Source organism: Chrysochloris asiatica, unplaced genomic scaffold, assembly GCF_000296735.1.
Source record: "Chrysochloris asiatica unplaced genomic scaffold, ChrAsi1.0 scaffold00097, whole genome shotgun sequence".
In the NCBI taxonomy this organism is placed as follows: domain Eukaryota; kingdom Metazoa; phylum Chordata; class Mammalia; order Afrosoricida; family Chrysochloridae; genus Chrysochloris; species Chrysochloris asiatica.
Window position 1 is genome coordinate 4,761,867 of NW_006408615.1, and position 19,854 is coordinate 4,781,720.

A 19,854-nucleotide genomic window follows, 5' to 3' on the forward strand; every position below is an offset into this window, starting at 1 on the left:
ATCTTTCTCCTGCGTAACTGCTGGTAGTTTTGAACTGCTGACCTTGAGGTTGGCAGCCCGACTTGTAACCGCTACACTACCAGAGCTGTCATTAAATTGATTCCAACTCATAGCGACACTGAGTGGGGTTTCTGACCAGTAGCTGGTGAGTTTGAACCTGCACACACACACACACACACACACACATATATATACATATAGATAGATAGATGGGTTGATGGATGGATGGATAGATAGATTGTTGTTGTAAAGGCCATCAAGTCAGTTCCAATCCATAGTGACCCTGTATAGGGTTCCCAAGGAGCAGCTGGTTAGCTGAACTGTTGACCTTGAGGTTCAAACCAACTTTGCAGTCCAGTGCATTAACCCACAGTGTCACACCAGGAGATAGGTAGGTAGGTAGGTAGGTAGGTAGGTAGGTAGGTAGACATTCCTAAAGAGTAGACTTGTTGAGTGCTTTCTAGCTCACAATGACGTCATGTGTTATCAGTGTGTCCATAGGCTCTTGATGGACTAGAACCTCTCAGTTAACAGTTGAGCACATTAACCATGTGCACCATCCAGGGACTCCCCCCAAGCCCTGTTATTTTATCAGATAACTTTTGCTAGGTAGTGAGCTACCCCCAAAGCATCCAATATTTATTATTCCTCACAAGTCTGTGGTTTGGATGCGGGTTCTTCTGGTCTGCGCAGCTCAGTCAGGACCCCTGATCTAGGATGACCCCCTGCCCTTAGCTGTAGAGGCTGCGGTCTCTCATCCCCCAAAGGGCTCAGTACAGGGTCTTCAGCTTTAAGAATTGGCACGCTGGGTCACATTTGCTAATGTCCTATTGATCCGCACAAGCTGTGTAGCCAATCTCACATGCGAGGGTGGAAAAATAGGTCCCTCTTGATGGGAGCCTATTAGTGCAGTGGTTAAAGCACTTGGCTGCTAATTGGAACAACAGCATTTCAAACCCACCAGCTGCTCCATGGGATAATGATGAGACAGTCTGCTGCCGTAAAGATTATAATCTCGGAAGCCCTACGGGGGCAGTTCTGCTCTGTGCTGTGGAGGTCACCGTGAGGTGGAGTCCACTAAAGGACAGTGGGTTTGGTTTTGCTGGGAGTCCCGTTGCCGAGGTTGGCATGATTATTGTGTCTTTCTGCAGACCTTCTCCCACGCACAGAGAAGGTGGAGTAACGAGCTGCCTGTGGGCGTCTTCATCAAACCCTTCTGTAGAGTCCCATAAGGAACTCTGGTAGCGTAGTGGTTATGAATCGGGCTGCTAACCTCAAGGTCAGCAGTTCAAAACTACCAGCCATTTCACAGGAGAAAGATGAGGCTTTCTGTTCCCATAAAGATTGACAGCCCCAGAAACCCCTCTACAGGGTCACTGTGATTCGGAACCGACTCCACAGCACACCACTCACATGTAGTCCCAAATGCACTTGAGTTACTTTTCAGGAAATAAAATCATGTAACAGGTGTATGAGCCACCTTTAGTTTCTTCTTTTAAATTTTCTGTTTTAAAAAATCATTTGATTTAAAGCATGTACAAGATTAAAAGACAAAAAGATGTATTGCATTAGGAAAATTTCCAAATGTCTTCTTTAAAGTGTTTAAAGGTGTCACTTTGAGAACTAAGGTGCACCTGACCCAAGCCATGGTATTTTTAATCACCTCATCTGTATGTGAAAGTTGGACAGTGAATTAGGAAGATTGTAAGAGAACTGATGCATTTGCTTCGTGGTGTTGGCAAAGAATAATGAAAGTGCCACGGATTGCCAGAAGAACAAACAGATGTGTCGTGGGTGAAGTCTCATACCAGAATGCTCCTTAAAAGCCAGCATGATGAGACTTCATCTCTCATACTTTGAACATGTTGTCAGCAGGGACCAGTCCCTGGGAGATGGATTGTCACAGCGTCAGCAGCAATGACCTGAGACAACAATTGTGAGGATGGTACAGGGCTGGGCAGTGACCGTTCTATTGTGATAGGGTCACTGTGAGTCGGTGCTGACGACTGCAACCGACAAGAGTAATCTTGTTATGACACTGTTGGATAAGCAGTGGACCGCGAGCCACACGGTTAGCTGTCCTCGGAAACTCTGTTCAGGGTTGCTATGAGCCGGAACTGACTCAAAGGCTCTTAACAACAACAACAACAACAACAACAAACAGAAGATTAAGAAGCTACACTTTTTTTTTTAACGTTACAAAATCATAGGTAAGCGTTGCAAAGTCTATAAGGCCTTTACCATAGAAGAGTCAGCCATGTGAGCTCTAGATCGCTCCCTTTCTCTGCACTAGGGTTTTATTAGCTATGCCTCTCTCTAAGTGACCAGGGTGGTCAGTGTCGATACCATGTTGGAAGGGGCCACAGGTCACACCTACCCCTCCTCACGTGGTCCCCCACCAAAGTAATGCCTGTTTACAGAACAAGTAACCAAAATGTATGACCCCTTACAGAAAGACTAGGAATGGTCTCCACAGAATCACTTAGTCAGACAACCAGAACCAAGATAGTAAACCCACTGCATTGTGGTCCTATACGGCAGAGTAGACTGGCCCCATAGAGTCTTCCCAGAAGCAGGCTGCCTCGTCCCTCTCCTGTGGAGACGTTCGAACCGTGGGGTTACTGGGTTACAGTCTAGCACTTTACCCACAGTCAAGCAGCCTCAAGTAATTAACCCTCTCATGTTCATTGACAACTGGAAAAGTGCACTGTGATCATGAGGTCGAGCGTGAAGCTTTCTGCGCCTCCTGATAAGCAGCAAGAGTCTCGGGGATGTTATGACCTGCCTTTGAGTTCTTCCTCATAGCGACTCCGTGGAAACAGTGAAACTCAGACCCGTGCAGCACCTGCCTCACAATCATTGTTATGTTTGAGTCCACTGCTGCTGCCCCTAAGGCAGTCCATCTCCGTGGGCATCTCCCTCTTTTTCGCTGACCCTCCACTTTACCAAGCATGGTGTCCATCTCCAGCAACGGTCCCTTCTGAGAACATGTTCAAAATCTATGAGCTAAAGTCTGACCATCCTTATGTCTAAGGAGAATTCTGACTGTACTTCCTCCAAGACTATTTGCTTGTCCCTCTGGCAGTCTACGGTGTATTCAGTATTGTGAGGGGCAGGAATCGCCTTCTGTTTCTTCATCCCAAGTGGCTATTTAGCAGATATCCAATATCCACACATTGGTACCTGGGCAGCATTCCATGGGCTCTGCTGGGCTACAGGGTCAGGCTCATGGCCGCTGTTATTGGTCAGTTTTGCTGCGGGACTTTACAGGGCTCCCTGGAGGGGAGTGAAGTGGGTAATAGAAGCTGGGGAAGGGGCTTGTAGGAGTGGCCTTTCGTCCCTGAGCCACTGAGCCCCGTGAGAGAGGTGGCTCACTTGCCCTTGGTCACCGAGCCCGCCATGGCTGCCCCTCAAGTGGCTGTGGCTGGTGGGAAAACCCAGTGTTCAGGGCGTGTGATACCCTCTCCCCCTCCTTCACGCTGGTGGGCGATGGAGCGTCTAGATAAAGTGCTGGCTTCCTTTCCAAAACAAGGGGGCCAGGTGCTTCTGCCTCCTCACCTGAGATGGAAATGTAATTACAGCCCTAGGCCTTTGTATTACACAGCCCTGTTATGGAAAGTCACCCCGGGGCCCCTCTGTCCTCACCTGTTGTCTGCCTCGCCCCCTCCATCCTGGCCTGACTCCTCTCCCTGACCCCTGTCACTTCATGGCCCCCCTCCCCCCTCCAGGCCTCTGCCCTTACCCCAGTGCCTGGGACAGAAACGCAGAGGGGTCATGGCTAGTGTGCCGTGCTAACAGACAGATATCAACCAGCTGACCCTGCCACTGACCCTAAAGGAACTGTCGCACCCATTGTACAAATGAGGAAACAGAGCAGGGTGCTGGGCGACGAGGCCTGGGCTGAGCATCGGGGCTCAGTCAGAGCAGCTCTTGGAAGAAGTCAGCTGACGCCCTCCTATGTCGGCCGCATCTCTCCCCACCCCGGTTCTCCACCACCGACTTTTCTAGTCACTGTCCTGCTGGCTCCTAAGCGTCCAGTCCCTATTTCCACTGTTGTCCCCCAGGTTGTGAGCCCAGAACCCATCTGTGGAGGGTGAAGAGGAGGGAGGTCAGGCTGGGCCAGAGGCAGATGGAGACGGAAGAGAAGAGATCAGACTTGGGATGCAAGGGGCGGCTGGGGGTCTCTGTCTGCATGGGAAATTCTAGGGAGAGATGGACACATGAGGGCCCTGGCAGGAGCGGGCCAGGATTTGGCACGTGAGTGTATGTGAGTATGTGTGCCCAAGTAAGTGTGACCATATGTATACACATGTGAGTGTGTGCACAAGTACATGTGTGTCCGTGTATGAGAGCACACATGTGGGGGGGTGCACACAAGTACGTGTGTGCCCATGTATGAGACCAAGTGTGTGGGTGAGTGTGTGGTCATTGTGTGCACACAAGTACATGTGTGTGCCCATGTATGAGACCAAGTGTGTAATTGTGTGTGCACAAGTATATGTGTGTGTCCATGTATGAAACCAAGTGTGTGAGTGGGTACACGTATATGTGTGTCCATGTATGACAGCAAGTGTGTGTGTGAGGTCATTGTGTGTGTGTGTGCATAAGTATGTGTGTGTCCATGTATGAGACCAAGTGTGAGTGTGTATGCGTATATGTGTGTGCCCATGTATGAGAGCAAGTGTGCAAGGCTGTGTGAGGTAGGTGTGAGTGTGTGCACAAGTATGTGTGTCCATGTATGAGAGCAAGTGTGTGAGGCATGTGTGTGTATGTGTGTTTGTGAGTGTGAGGATAGCTGTGTGAGTGTGTGTGTGTGAGTATGTGGGTGTAAGTGTGAGTGTGTGAGTGTGTGAATTTAGATATGCATGTGTGAGTAGTTGTGTGTGTGAGTGCAAATGTGTGTGTGAGAGTGTATATTAGTTTAGATGTGTGTATGAATGTGAGCATTAGTGTGTGAGTATAGGTGTGTGTGTGTAGGTGTTGTGAGTGTAGCTATGGGTGTGGCTGTGAGTGTGTATGATTGTGAGTGTTAGTGTGTGTGGGTGTAGGTGTGAGTCTGTGGGAGTGTGTGTGTGCATGTAGGTGTTGTGTGTGTGAGTGTAGCTGTGGGTGTTTCTGTGAGTGTGTATGGTTGTGTGTGCAGGTATGAGTGTGAAGCAGCTCCCAGACCTGACATCTGACTTGGGCTGAACTGGGTGAACCTGTATCAGGATTCTCCCCTGCTCGCCAGCAAGCCCCCCCCCCCCCTGGTGTGGAGGCGCTATGTCCCCAGGCCAGGCCTGGAGGAGTCTGGCCCGGGTCTCCTGGGCAGCGTTGTGGCCAGGCACATTTGAGTCCCCCTAGGGCCATGTCTGAACCTCCATATGCTGCGGTGCCCACTCTGCTTCTGACTGACCAGATTCCTCAGGCGCGGTCACCTGTGAACGTCAGATACAAATGTTGGTTAATCATTGCCCACACCGAGCCTGAAGCCCGTTTTTCCCAAGACTCTCCCTTTAGGTGTCTGATTTCACAGATCCCCCACTGCCTCCCACACCCAGCATTTGAAATCGTAGCTGTCCGCTTTCCCATGAGGAGCGTCGCAGAGAGGTGAGCCCGGTTAGAACTGAGCACTTTTGTGCACACACAAAGCCCCCACCACTGCAGGCAGGGTCCCAGCCTCAGAGAGAATTATGGGACGGGACCCGTGATGGCTTCCACTGAGGTGTGGAACCAGGAATCACAAGCTGCAGATGCTCAAAGCTGGGTGCTTTCAGGGCTCCCCCCCCTTTAAGGCCCAGTGGGGGACAGGGATAAGCAGGGGCGTGTGTCCCCTGCCTGTGTCGTTCGGGCTCACCTCCGTTTGAACCCTGGGTGTCCAGGCCTTCTGGGGGGACATGTGGTGAGGGGGATTACTGGGGTAGACTGAGTACATGAAAGACAGTGCCCCCACAGTGCCAACCTCTAGCCATCTGGGGCCCAGTGTCTTCTATTGCAAAAATTGAGGAAAAGATCTCAGATTACCATTTGGCACGGGTGATACAGCAGTTAAGCACTTGGCTGCTAATTGAAAAGTTAGTGGTTCAAACCCACCAGCCACCCTGAGGGAGAACACTGTGGCTCTCTGCGTCTGTGAAGATGGCAGTCTTGGGAACCAAGTGTCTAGGATCACTGTGAGTTGTAATTGTTTTGATAGCAATGGGTTACTTATGCCCACATAGTCTTTTTTTAAATGTGCTAAGTTGTTAAGGAGCTCTGGTAGCGTAGTGGTTACGAATTGGGCTGCTAACCTCAAGGTTGGCAGTTTGAAACTACCAGCTGTTTTGCGGGAGAAAGATGAGGCTTTCTGCTTCCATAAAGATTTACAGCCTTGGAAAACCCTGTACAGGGTCGCTATGGGTCGGGACTGACTCCACAGTACTTAATAACGACAAGTTAAGTATTGAATCAGTTCTGACTCATGGTGACCCTATATAGGGTTTCTAAGAGATGGCTGGTGGGTTTGAACCACCAACCTTTCAGTTAGAAATTCAGTATGTATCCTACAGCCCCATATCAGGGCCCCCAAAAGTCAATCTTCATGATTTCAATGTTTTAAAACTATTAACACATAGTTGTGAGAAAACTAAACCACTTAATCCAAAGTCGAAGGAGCTCTGGTAGCGTTAGGGCCACAAGTCAGGCTGCTAACCTCAAGGTCAGCATTTGGAAACTACCAGCTGTTCCGCGGGAGAAAGATGAGGCTTTCTGCTCCCTTAAAGATTTACAGCCTTGGAAACCCTGTACAGGGTCACTATGAGTCGGAACCGACTCCATGGCACATCACCACCACCAATCCAAAGTCAGTATAACCTCCATTTCATTTATCAAGAAAAAAATAGAATCAGCTGTTTTGTTTTTAAATACACTGAGATAGAAACATATCATACGTGGTCAAGTCTGAGAAAATATGAACTGTAAGATAAGTATAGGACCACAGGTTGGCTTGAACTGCAAGGTCGGTGGTTCAAACTCACCAGCCGCTCCTCAGAAACGCTATAGAGGACTGCTATGGGTCTGTACCGATTGGACGGTCCTTACCAACAGCAAGGAAGAGTTGAGGATACTGATTCTTCCAGTGGACTCAGATTGTATCTGGTTGTTGGGTCTCAGCCAGACAAGTGAGCCCATCCAGGTCTTATGTGAAATAAATGCCATTGCGTTTGTATGAGGAGGGATTTTTCTCCCAAGTAATTAAGAGTGAAAGCTAAACAAAAGAAGTCTTAAAAATACTGGGAAGCTATTTGCTGTGTCTTCACCCTTTGTCCCCCTGCATCCAGCTACCCTGTAGAGGAGCCCTGGGTACTCCTAGATGTGGGGGGTGTCTCTACCTGGGCACTCTCTCTAACAGAGGCCTGTATGTGCGTCTGTGTGTCTGCGTCTGTGTGTCCATGCATGTTTATGTACGTGTGTGTCTCTGTCTTCTGTGTCTGAGTGTGTGTGTCTGTCTGTGTTTTTCTGTGTCCTATGTAGGGTCACCATGAGTTTTTGTGTCTGTCTGTCTGTCTGTGTGTAAGTGTGTATGTGTCTGTCTCTGTGTGTCTCTGTGTGTGTATCTATCTGTGTTTGTGTCTATGTGTTTGTCTATGAGTTATCTGTGTGTCTCTCTGTGTCTGTGTATCTGTATGTGTGTCTGTCTATATCTGTCTGTCTGTGAGTATCTACGTGTGTATCTGTGTATCTGTCTGTGTATGTGTGTCTGTGAGTATCTGTGTGTCTGTCTGTATCTATGTGTGTATGTGTCTGTCTGTATGTAAGTATCTATGTGTCTGTGTGTCTGTGTGTATCTATGTGTGTTTGTCTGTGTCTGTCTGCCTGTCTTATCTATCTGTGTATGTGTCTGTCTGTGTATCTATCTGTCTGTCTGTGTCTATGTGTCCATCTGTGTATCTATCTGTGCCTATGTGTCTGTCTGTCTATCTGTACATTTGTCTATCTGTCTGTGTGTGGACCTTCTGCATCAGCTCACACCTTCTGTCTCTGCTCCCACTCGCTGGGCAGTGGAGACGAGCTAAGTGCCCCGAGCCCAGATCTGATACATGGGCGTTTGACGTCTGCACCGTGTGTTAGCCCCAGCAGCCTGCGTGATGACGCCCCCCACCCCCGCTGTCTCTGCTCTATGCTAAGAACACACACTGACTCTCTGCATTTTATCTCTCCAGATGGGGCATGTGGCTTTGCTCTGCTTTATAGATAAAGTGGGGCAAGGTCTTTGCAAAGGTTAGTCAGAGGAGAGTAGCCGCTGGCTCCTAAGTGCAGGCTGCGTGCACTCATCAGATCTTTTGGGTTTTTCTAATCAAGGTGAAATTTGCATGAGATAAAAGGAGCCACATTAGAATGAGTGATTCCACGGCATTTAGTACACTTACTAAATTACAGTGCTACGCAGCCATTGCCTTATCTCTGGTACCCAAACCTTTGTGTCACCTCAAATCCTACCCCACACCCATTAATTCTCATTCCTTCCTCCTCCCCACACAGCCCCTGGCACCCCAGATCTGCATCTGTCTCTGTGGCTAGGGTTTCCACCTCGTCTTTTTCCCACAGAGTGGCCGGTGGGGTTTGAACTGCTGACACTTAAACCCCCACACCACCAGGGCACCTTCACATCAGTGGAGTCGTCCGGTCTATGACTGTGTCCTGCTATTCACATGGTGCACCCCGTTCTCGAGGCTGATCCTTGGGTAACATCCCTTGCTGTGGTTGACTCGACTCCCTTGTACAGATGGACCTTTGTTTGAGCCATTCATCCCCCCACTGATGGGCACTGGGCTGCTCCCACCCTTCGGGCGATGGTGGTCAGTGCTGCAGTGGACTCATGTCGACCTGCATTTGAACACTTGTTTCGAGCTCTTTGGGTTGTACACTTAGGGTGTGGTGGGGTTGTGGGATCAGATGGTAACTATCACCTGAGTCACCACGTCCATGATCTCCAGGCATCTCCTGAGCTTCCTTCTGTCTGCTCAGTGCGGCCAGGCGACGTGTGTGAGACAGACTGGCCGGGAGGTGGGGCATTTTAAATTGCTGGTCCTGCATGCTGTTTGGAGCAGTGTGGGAAGAGGTGGACAGTGTGGGAAGAGGTGGACCGTGGGTGCTGTGATCACCACTCTCTGGAGCAGGGACCAGGCCCTCTGAGGTCATTGGTCCTCCCAGTACGACACTGTTGTCCTCCTGCTGGTCCTTCCAGCTCTTAACCCCAGAACCAAATCCCCGAGGTCAAAGGGCCATTGCTTTTGACGAAAGGCAGTGAAGTGGGATGTGTGTTAAATTGAGCCAGTGGGGACTCTGGACTCAGGGAGGGAGAGGGGCTGTGTGCTGGCGGCCAGGGGGCAAGCATGTGGGGTGTACCCTTTGATTGTTTGATGATGCATGCAGGGAATTGTGATCCTTGCAAGGAAACAAAATACGATAGGATGAATGTAAAGATAATGTTCTCCCACATAAACTAACACAAAATTCACAATAAAAACTTCTAATTGAGCCAGGCCGGCTCCCTGTGCGTCGGAGCAGAGCTGTACTACTTGGGGTTTTCAGGAGCTACTTTTTCAGAAGTGGATTGCCAGGGCTTTCTTCCGAAGCACCTCTAGGTGGACTTGAACCTCCAACCTTTCAGTCAGTAGCTGCGTGTATTGTGTTCACCATTTGCTCCCTCACGGTCCCTGTCCTACTGGCCCTGACTCCGGCGTCTTCACGGCATGCTTTAAATATGAGTGAGGTCTTGTCCCACCCCCGTTCTCACCCAGCTTGCTGATTACAAGTGGGGTTTACAGCAGCTGTAATTTTGTCAGCAGCAGCCCCCTTCATTAACACTCCCCAAGAGTAAATGCTGTTTATCTCCTTCTTCCCAAAGCGTCCGCCCATCCCCAAAAATGTAAATTATGACTTATTCCAATCGTGCTGGCTCGTCCGGCTCGGGGACCACCACTTTCCCCCCAGAAGTGCGTCTGACACGGAACCATCCCAAAATGGGTACTTGCTCACGTTCCCAGAGCAGGTCGCCTGTTAACCCGCCGAAGGCTTTCTATAAGGAAATGGCTCTCCGGCTGGTGAGGGGTGGACAGACCCCAGGTCTGGCTGGAGTGGCCAGGACACGTGTGCCTTGTGGGGTGAGGAGCTGGACAGGAAGCAGCCCTCGGTTTGTCCTTTTGGAATCGGACCCAGCTCAGGCATTTGTCACATGGTGGCAGATACAGATCTGGCCGACGCTTGGATGCCAGGGGGTCAGAAGCAGATACTCACAAGGGGGTCTCAGAGCTTTGCAGTTGACAGTGTCTAGGTTTCCTAGTGCCGTCATAGCAGAGATAGCACATGTGGCCGGCTTTAAGGATCCGACGTTTATTCTCACAGTCCTGGAGTCCAGACATTCAGTTTCATGTCGGTTCTTCCTGCGGCCTGGCTCCTGGTTTCTGGTGATCCTTCATGTTCCTTGGCCTCTGCCCCTCCTCCACGTGTCTCTCTGTCTAATGTGCTGTTTCCATAACTCAGAGGTGATGAGGTTTAGGACCCCCACCCTATGCTGCTGTGGCCTCAGTAACATACAGGATCTTATTGATAGGAATCGGACTTTAGTACATATTTGGGGGACGCACAGCTCAATCTAAAGCCCCTGATTTTGAGTTGCCGAGGATGCTGGGAGGCACAGCAGTAGCTGATGCAGCTGGGGGACTCACTGACAACTTCTCTGTCCTTCCTGCAGCCCCACATCGGCCGCCTGGGCCTGCCCCATGGGCCATCCGGAGAGAAGGTGGCTGTAGTGACTGTGGATGACTGTGATACCACAATGGCCGTGCGCTTCGGGGACCACGTCGGAAACTACAGCTGTGCCGCCCAGGGCACTCAGAGCGGCTCCAAGAAGTGAGCTCCCAGGGGCGGGGCTGGGGTTTCCAGAACCTTCCACGGGCACCCCTTCCAAAGACCCAGATTCCTTGCCCTTGGTTGGGGCACCTTCCTTCTGACAGGGCAGAACCTTCTAGAACAAATCCCCTTAGACCATCTGTCCAAGTGGTTCTAAGGCCGTCCCCAACCCTGTCTTCTTGCGCTACCCCAGCACTGGTTCCTCCGGCTCTACCCTCAGCCAGTGACCCCACACACTGCGGGCTGATGTGGCCACTTCACCCTCTGGTACCAGGGCGTTTTCAGCACAAAGATGGTCAGATCGCAACATACATGGCCATCGAGAGCCCAAACCTTCAGTTCGTCTTGCATGTTGGACTGAATTCCAGTTGTTTTCTGGGAGATATTTCATTACTCTCTTGAAATTGTTGTTACGAACTATGAAGTCAGTTCCAACTCTTAGTGACCCATGCCCAAGAGATCCCAACACCGCCTGGTCCAGTGTCCTTCTCACAGGCTGTATGCTTTGTCCAATGCTGCCGCCACTGTGTCAGTCCATCACGTTGGAGGTCTTCCTCTTTTTCACTGACCCGCCACTTGAGTCCTGGTGTGGAGCTATGAGTTAATGTGCTGGATCGCAAGGTCGGCGGTTCAAGCTCATCTGCCGCTCCTTGGAAACCCTATACAGGGTCGTTATGGGTCGGAACCGACTCAACAACATTTCACAACAACTTGACCAAGCATGATGTCCTTCAGGGACAATATGTCCGAAGAACCTGAGACAAAGTCCCACCATCTTGGCTACTTAGGAGCACTCTGTACTTCTTCCAACACAGATTTATTTGTTCTTAAAATGGGCCTGATGCGTACAAGGCATCACACACCTGTCTGGCCCAGTCCCCCACCCACTGGGGACACAGATGGGCTGTGTTCCAGAGACGGTCGGGGTCTGCAGCTGGGACGCTGCCGCTCATATGCAGTTAGGGTTCTAGATGCTCTGGATCTCCCTTCGACATTGTCCCTCTCCCCGTGAGGTTCCCTAGCTGAAGATGCAAATATCCCATGTCCAGCATTCACTCTGGCCCCAAGGGTGCCACCCAGATGTAATGAACGTGTGGGGAAACAGAGGCATGGAACAGTTTGAAGGACCAGGGCGGACAGCAGTAGGCCCCACCTATGTGTTCTGACCCTTCACATCTGGGATTCAGCGTCTCTGGCCAAGGAGCTGGCGTGCCGTCCCAGCGGCGCCCGACCTCTTGTCCCGTGGACCTCGCAGCGCATGCCCTTGTCTCCTCAGGTCCCTGGATCTGACGGGCCCTCTTCTCCTGGGTGGTGTCCCCAACCTGCCCGAGGACTTCCCTGTGCACAGCCGGCAGTTTGTGGGCTGCATGCGGCACCTGTCCATCGACGGCAAGATCATGGACATGGCCGGCTTCATCGCCAACAACGGCACCAGGGCAGGTGGGTGTGGCCACGGGGCATCCTGAGTGCCCGCTGTATCCTAGAACTGACACCATAGGTCATTCGTGGGCACCTCCTGGAGAGCTGCAGTGTGAGGCAGTGCTGATGCTGACTGGAGGGCCGGGTACACACAGACTCCAGGGTCTCCAGGGAGTGACCAGGTGGAAGTCTCAGGAATCCCCAGAGTTCGCACATCCTCCGTTCTCACGGCTTCCAGAGGGTCTCAGGCCCAGCTGGTGTGGGCTCCGATTAACCGGTCTCAGATTTCATACTTGCAGGGTGGTGGTAGAGAATGCCTTCCCACAGAGAATGCCCCCAGCACACACACAGGGTGGTGCTAGGACAGAGAATGCACCTCTCCTACACACACAGGGTGGTGCTGACACACACCCCCAACACTGAGACCACCCTAACCTTCTGTCCTTCCAGGCTGTGCTGCCCAGAGGAACTTCTGTGATGGAACGTCTTGTCAGAATGGGGGCACATGTGTCAACAGGTGGAACACGTATCTGTGTGCGTGTCCTCTCCGCTTTGGTGGGAAGAACTGTGAGCAAGGTGGGTCCTGGCCGTCCAGCCTGCCCCTGTCTCCCCCTCTTAGATGGGGTTGTTGCCTGGGAGGGGCCTTATGGGAAGACCTTCATGGGGCCGACATCTGGCAGCCCCTCATCCCACTGGCTGTGGCTCCATTGGGGAGAAGGGGTCTGGTCAGGTGGGAGCTCGGATTGCTCACACAGTGGGATGAACCTTAACCCAGGAGCCAGGGTCAGAGGCCACATGAGGGTCAGTCCCAGGTAGGGACGCTCACAGGCCACCGCTGACCTGAAAGCCACTGGTCTCTAGGGCCAACACCCAAAGCCCATGTCCCCTTCACATGGTCATGAAGGGCACAGCCATAGCTGCTAGAACCATCCACATCTCCCCTACTCTCCCTGGACCTCTGACCCCCCCAGAGGCTCCTAGACATGAGCCTCCTTGGCCTCAGCGTGTTAGTGCACAGAGTCCATTTTTGTTTCTGGTCATCACCTGTGCATTTCAGATGAACAGAAGCGGGAGCTGAAGCCAGGTCGATCTGGACAAGCCCACTGTTAGCCTCGGGGGGTTCCAGCCCACATGAACCCATTAAAGGCACTGAGCAGGCCTGCCCAACCCCAATGACCTGGATTCAGGCAGAACCTGCTCTGCTCTGAGAGTCGGGGCCTGCTGGGCGGAGCTGGTTTGAGGTGCTCTGCACCCCATGAGTCAGTGGGGGTCTACACATGACTATTTGGGGGGTGTTGTCCATGGCTTTCCTCCAATTCTCAGAGGACTTGGTAAACCAGTGGCAGGTAGGGGGCTGGCCAAGTGTGCCAGGTGAGAGCAGAGTTAACTCAGGTCATGGCAGGCGGAGCAGGCATATCCGACATCCCCACCCTGCTCAGGAAGTGGCCCCTTACCGTCTGAGGCCACGTGGCCAGGAATGGTGTGTGTCTGCAGTGTCTGTTGGGGACAGAGTTAGCAGCCAGGGTCCACCACATCATACACTGAAGACGAGTGGTACCCTGCCAGCGGAAGGACGGGCGGGTGCACCCAACCCCCCAGACAGGACCCCGTATGAGCAGGGAGCTGGGCATGGCAGGGTCATCCCAGTGGTGTTTCCTGTTATGGAAATCAGGAGCCGGCATACCCTACCTATCTGTGCCAAGGAAAACGCAGCCTCATGTTTGGGCATGTGAGGGCAGGAAGCAGACATGGGGTCACGGGGCGCAGGGTCTCCTGAAGACGGCCCTCACGAGGCCTTGTCTTCTGTGCTGGCTGTGTGCTCTGTGGCAAGGACTCTAGTCCCTCTTCAGGGAGACGCTGAGGCCTCTGATGAAGGCCTGGGGTCCCTTTACTGTGGCATCATGCTGTGCTCCTGTGTTTTACAAGTGTCATAGACCCCCCTGCCCACCTCCCTCGTCATCCTAAATCATACAGCCAGGGGCACTCAGCACAGGACAACCTGGTGCCCGTCCCTGGAGAGATGGCTGGACACCTGGTCGGGCAAATTGGAACCCCCCAGATGTCGGCTAAAGACACGTGAGGCGAGGGGAGGGGGAGGTATGCACACATGTGTGTGTGTGTGTGTTCGGCCCTGACAACTACCAGGCAGGTGTGGGTGTGACAGGTCGCTTGGTCTAACCAAGACCTCATTCACTGAGCCCAGGACCCAGGGTTACCCCACCTGGAAGCCCTGGGTCCCGTGGCTGAGTTGAGATGCCGCAGACTTTGGCCTCTGCTCCTGGGAGGGGCCCGTGTCCCAGGCATGGGTCTCTGCAGGGCCTGGGGGTGGGCCCCAAGCCCAAGCTGTTGGGTCAGTTCTGCCTCACGGTGCCCACGGAGGCATAAGAGAGCTGCTCACAAGACCTTCTCAGCTGGAAGCCACTCACCAGGTCTTTATTACCTGGTACCTCTGGGTGGGTTCAAACTGCCAGCCTCTCAGTAGAACCGAGCTCTAAGTCCATGAAGCAGGCCTTTGGCATGAAAATAAGGCAGACTTGGGCTCACAGACACACACCTGTGTCCACAGCCATGCCCCACCCCCAGCACTTCAGCGGCGAGAGCGTCGTGTCCTGGGGTGACCTGACCATCACCATCTCTGTGCCGTGGTACCTGGGGCTCATGTTCCGGACCAGGAAGGCGGATGGCGTGCTGATGGAGGCCACAGCCGGTGCATCCTCCCGGCTCCTTCTGCAGGTGAGCCGATCTTGTCCCGAAGAAGGGACTCTGCCCCATCACTCTCTTCCAACCCCAGGAAACGTGCCAAGAAGGGGTGCTTGGGACCCCCAGCCCTTTTGTCCTCCCTTCCAGCCGAAGAGGTGGAGTGGGTGGTCTTGGGGTCCAGCACTGGGGAAATCAGGTGCCTCACCAAGGGTGAAGGTTGTTCCAGGACCAGAGGGAAATCTCCCCTTAAAATTCACACAGTTTGTCCGACCTGCCTATAAACCAGCTGACCAATGAGTGGCACAGTGGTTAAAGCATTTGACTGCCCACCAAAAGGTCGACAGTTCGAACCCACCAGACCCTCTGCAGGAGACAGCTGTGGCAATCTGCTTCCATAAAGATTGACCCCCAAAGCCAAACCCACTGCCATGAGTCAATTCCAACCCCTCTCAATGCTGCTGAAGGTTCCTGAGACTAAACCTTTACAGGAGCACACAGCCTTGTCTTTATCCCACCAAGCAGCTGGTGGGTTTGAACCTCCAACTTTGCGGTTAACAGCCCAACACTTACCCTGCTGTTCCGCCAGGGTCCCTCTCAGAAACCTTATGGGGCAGTTGTACTCTGTCCTATGGGGTTGCTCTGAGTTGAAATGGATTCGGTGGCAGTGGGATTTCACTGGGGCTCCAATTCATGGTACCCCATGTGTGTCAGTAGAACTGTGCTCCATAGCTTCTAATAGCTGAGGCTTTGGAAGTAGATTGGCAGGCCTTTCTTCCGAGGAGCCTCTGAGTGTGCTCCAGCCTCTAACCTTGTAGTGAGCAGCTGTGTGTTCACCGTCTGCAGTGCTCCGGCCTCTAACCTTGTAGTGAGCAGCTGCGTGTTCACCGTCTGCAGGGCACCAGCCTCTAACCTTGTAGTGAGCAGCTGCGTGTTCACCGTCTGCAGTGCTCCGGCCTCTAACCTTGTAGTGAGCAGCTGCGTGTTCACCGTCTGCAGGTCTCCAGTTTCTAACCTTGTAGTGAGCAGCTACGTGTTCACCGTCTGCAGGTCTCCAGTTTCTAACCTTGTAGTGAGCAGCTACGTGTTCACCGTCTGCAGGTCTCCAGTCTCTAACCTTGCAGTTAGCGGCTGTGTGTTCACTGTATGCAGGGCCGGGGGGGGGCTCCCATCACGTATGTGCTGTTTTTCACTCTCAGGGAGGATAAGAGATATCACATAAGGGTGGGCTCTCTTTCAGAAAGATAACTTTCCTGAAAACCCCCTTTTGTCAATCTACACGTTGCCTTGTTCCCTTTCTAGCCTTTACTAATATTTTTTTTTAGTTAGGTAGGTACTAAAATTCCTAAAAAGTTTACAAATAGTTTCATGCTCTCTGCCCTTAGGTTTTTTGGTGTCATAGACCATCCCCACTTGCATCTCCCCAACTCCATTGGTGGGAACAATTACAAGTTTAATTTGAGGAAGGATAAGCACTGGACTGCTAACTGCAAGGTCTACAGTTCAAACCCACCAGTCACTCTAAGGGAGAAAGATGAGGCTGTCTGCTCCCACAAAGGTTTAGCGCCTCAGGAACCCTTGGATGCAGCTCACAGCCGTGGGTTTGCTTTGGGGTGTAATTGAAGGGAAATCCTCTGGTCTTCTTTGGGGGTCGTCCTTGATATCTGCCTGGGATTTGGGGGTATCTAAAGCACTCCCCCTGTCTGGGCAGTTGTTTTGTGAGCAGGGGTGGAGATGTTGGGGAGAAGGTATGGTGGGCTTACCCCACATCTTCCAGGTCTCTGTTTGTGTGTCAGTGGGCACAGGACACTCCCACATTTTCACCACATCTAGGGGGTGATTCTTCAACCACCAGTTGTTTGATGCCTGTTCTCTGACTTAAAGCTCCTCCCCTGAGGAGGTGGGGCCTCTGGGACCCCTCCTGATTCTGAGGGTCCCACAGCTACAGAATGGCAGCACGGCCTCATGGTTTCCTCTGTCTTCTAGACTTTTCTTCAAGTGTGTGCTTGTCTGTGTGTGCATGTGTGTTTGTGTGTTTCTCTGTATGTGTGCCTGTGTGCAAGTGCTTCTGTGTGTCTGTTCATGTGTGTCCATGTGTGCGTATGTGTGCTCTCTGTGTGTGTACATTTGTGCATGTTTCTGTGTGGTGTGAGTGTGCAGGTGTGTGCTCTATGTGTTTGGGTTTAAGTGTGCACATGGGTGCATGTGTGTGCTGTCTATATGTGTGTTAGGAGGCTGTGTGTGCTGTCTGTATCTAGATGTGCACATGTGCTCCTGTGTGCACATATGTGTTTGTGTGTGAATGCATTGTGTTTTGTGTCTGAGTGTGCATGTGTGCTCCTGCATGCACACATGTGTTTTATGTGTTTGTGTGTGTGCATGTGCGTGCTCTGTGCCTGCATGTGCATGTGTGCTCCTGTGTGCAATGTGTTCTATGTGTTTGTGGGTGTATGTGTGTGCTCTGTGTCTGCTTGTGCACGTGTGTTCCTGTGTGCACATATGTGTTCTAAGTACCCATGTGCGAGTGCATGTGTATGGTCTGTTGTCTGTGCACATATGTGTGCTGTGTTTGTGTGTGCACATGTCTTGCTCTTGTCTGCTTGTGCATGTGTGCATACATGTGTTCTATGTGCACTCACACAGAGTGCATATGTATGCTGTGTCTGTGTGAATTTGTTCACAGGTGTACACATGTGTGGTCTGTGTTGCTGTACATGTGTACACATGTTCTGTGTCTGTGGGATTGTACATGCATGTGATGTCTGCACATGCGTGCATGTGTGTCATGTACTGCCTTCTCTTTAGACACAACGTTGTTTCCTCCCCTCCCCTCTCCCTCCTTCACCCTATCCTCCCTGTACCTCGTCCCTTCTTCCTTCTCTCTCCTCACTTTCCTCCTTCCCCTTCCTTCTCTCTCTCCTCCTCTTTCTCCCTTCTTCCTCTCACCTCCTTCTCCCCTTTCTACCTCCCTCCTCCACTGCCCTGGAGCCATCCCTCTAGCCCACTCCAGAATGTGACACCCCCATGAGCAGGAACACTGTCGCAGTCCCATGTCCTCTGACAGCATCATTTCTTAGTCCCTGATGCTGTGTGTACCCCGTGAAGAGCAGACTTAGGGGGACCAAGTCCTGGAGACAATGGTACCCAGTCTCCTGGTTCACCCATCACCCAAGTTCCTGCGACATTCACAGCTCCTCTGCCCATGTCTAGAATTCTCCTGTCCAGCCACTGATTCGAGCTCCCTGATGGGTGGTCTTTGAGGGTAGGACGTAGGTCAGCAAGTGGTGTGACAGGGCCCAGACAGGAAGTTGTCCTCTGTCCGCCCACCTGCCCTGCACACCCACGTCAGCATTCATGCAAACCACTCCAGAGTACTGTGTGCAGTGGGTGTAATTAGAGTTGTCATTGTTTTTCCCTTATTAACTTGTAATTTCACCGGTTTACCACGCAGTCACAGAAGCTAGCTCTCGGCCCACACTTGGCAGACATGGTTCTGCCCGGGGTGGTGTTTTTCTGTGAGGTTGTTTCACCTCTGGAACAAATTAAATTGGATTTTTTCTGATTCAGGTGATGAATGGGAACGTTCACACTGTATTTGGCACCAGGGGTCTCTGTAGGAAAAAAGTACGCTTTCATTAGCCAGAAACTCTGTATTGTTTGAGAAATTGCATTATGTGAAGCTAATCCCAAAATTAAGGAGTGAGGAATCTGACCAGCCCCTCCTTTGTTTGGCTGGATGGTAGCCTCAGGATGTATCCTCCAGACCCCAGTAATACCCAGAAGGCTGTCCAGGGAAGTTCCCAAGGCTGGTCAGTTGGGCATTACCAGAACATTCCAGTTGTTTCCACACAGACTCTGTGGGCCCTGATGCCCTAAAAGTCCCCTGCGTAGCAGGTTGAACAAGGCCACGCCATCCTCCTTGCAGAGCTAACAATTTGGGTAATTGCTCTCAGGCGCCCAGAGCCTGCCCGCATTGTCAAGTGGGCTAGCCTCACGGTTGTTGAATCTGCTGGCAGGCCCGAGGTGGCAAGCAGGAACTGCTGTTCTACAGGAATCACCTTATTCTGTAGACATCATGTCATTTTTATTGTGTGCCTGCCGGCATTGATGCTTTATGAGCAAGGACAGGGGAAGACAAAAGCACGAGAAACAAACGTGTAGACTTAAATTAGCATGCAAAAGGACAAAGAAGCAATTTTTTTCAAGGTGAATCATTACCTTCGTAAATTGGCTGTCTTTTGAGGCCAGAATTCAGACAACATTATTAGTTGCATTGCTTTTAAGAACCGGTTAAAAACCGCTTCTGTTCTCCATTGCAATCTCTTCTTTGAGCCCTGGTTACAAAGAAGTATATGAGGGAGCTTCCAAAAGTGCGTCAATTTTTTTTCGATTTCCGGCGCTTCCCTGACCAGGCAGCTCAGGTAGGGCCGTCTCGGGGAAAAGGAGCAGACTCACACTTAAGAAACCTCTGTCTAGCAGACAGACAGCCTTTGAACAAACATAAGATCTTATATTTCAACATTCTGAACTCGTTTCTTTAAAAGATCAAATTGCTGAGGAATTACAGGCATTTTAAGCTTTTGCCTGCCTGCACGCAGCTCCTGCTTCTGCGCCTGTGCCAGCAAGTGCCTCTGCCCACTGCAGACCTTGGAATACAGGGCTAGAGCAACCCCACTTAGAAAGCTGCATTTCCAGAGAAAAGGAAGCATAAACTAACAAAGCCGAACAAATAGAGAGGGATATCGGCGCGGATATCAGGAAATTCAGGGTACCCACGGTACAGAGAGACTGAGAGAGGCATCTTTTACATCATCAAATACAGACACTACCTCCCTGCAGCCATGACCCCCAGCCCTCTACTGCCCT

At 51.6% G+C, this 19,854-nt stretch overlaps 1 protein-coding gene across 1 annotated transcript in view; it reads left to right on the plus strand.

Annotated features, from left to right (window-relative positions):
• CELSR1 (cadherin, EGF LAG seven-pass G-type receptor 1) overlaps positions 1-19,854 on the plus strand; it is a gene marked incomplete at its 5' end in the record, with an annotated part of 191,396 nt that overhangs the window by 119,353 nt on the left and 52,189 nt on the right. The window contains 4 exons of the mRNA XM_006866887.1: positions 10,715-10,872; positions 12,149-12,312; positions 12,742-12,867; positions 14,858-15,024. Coding sequence (XP_006866949.1) covers positions 10,715-10,872; positions 12,149-12,312; positions 12,742-12,867; positions 14,858-15,024 — 615 coding nt within the window. The remainder of the gene's footprint in view (positions 1-10,714; positions 10,873-12,148; positions 12,313-12,741; positions 12,868-14,857; positions 15,025-19,854) is intronic.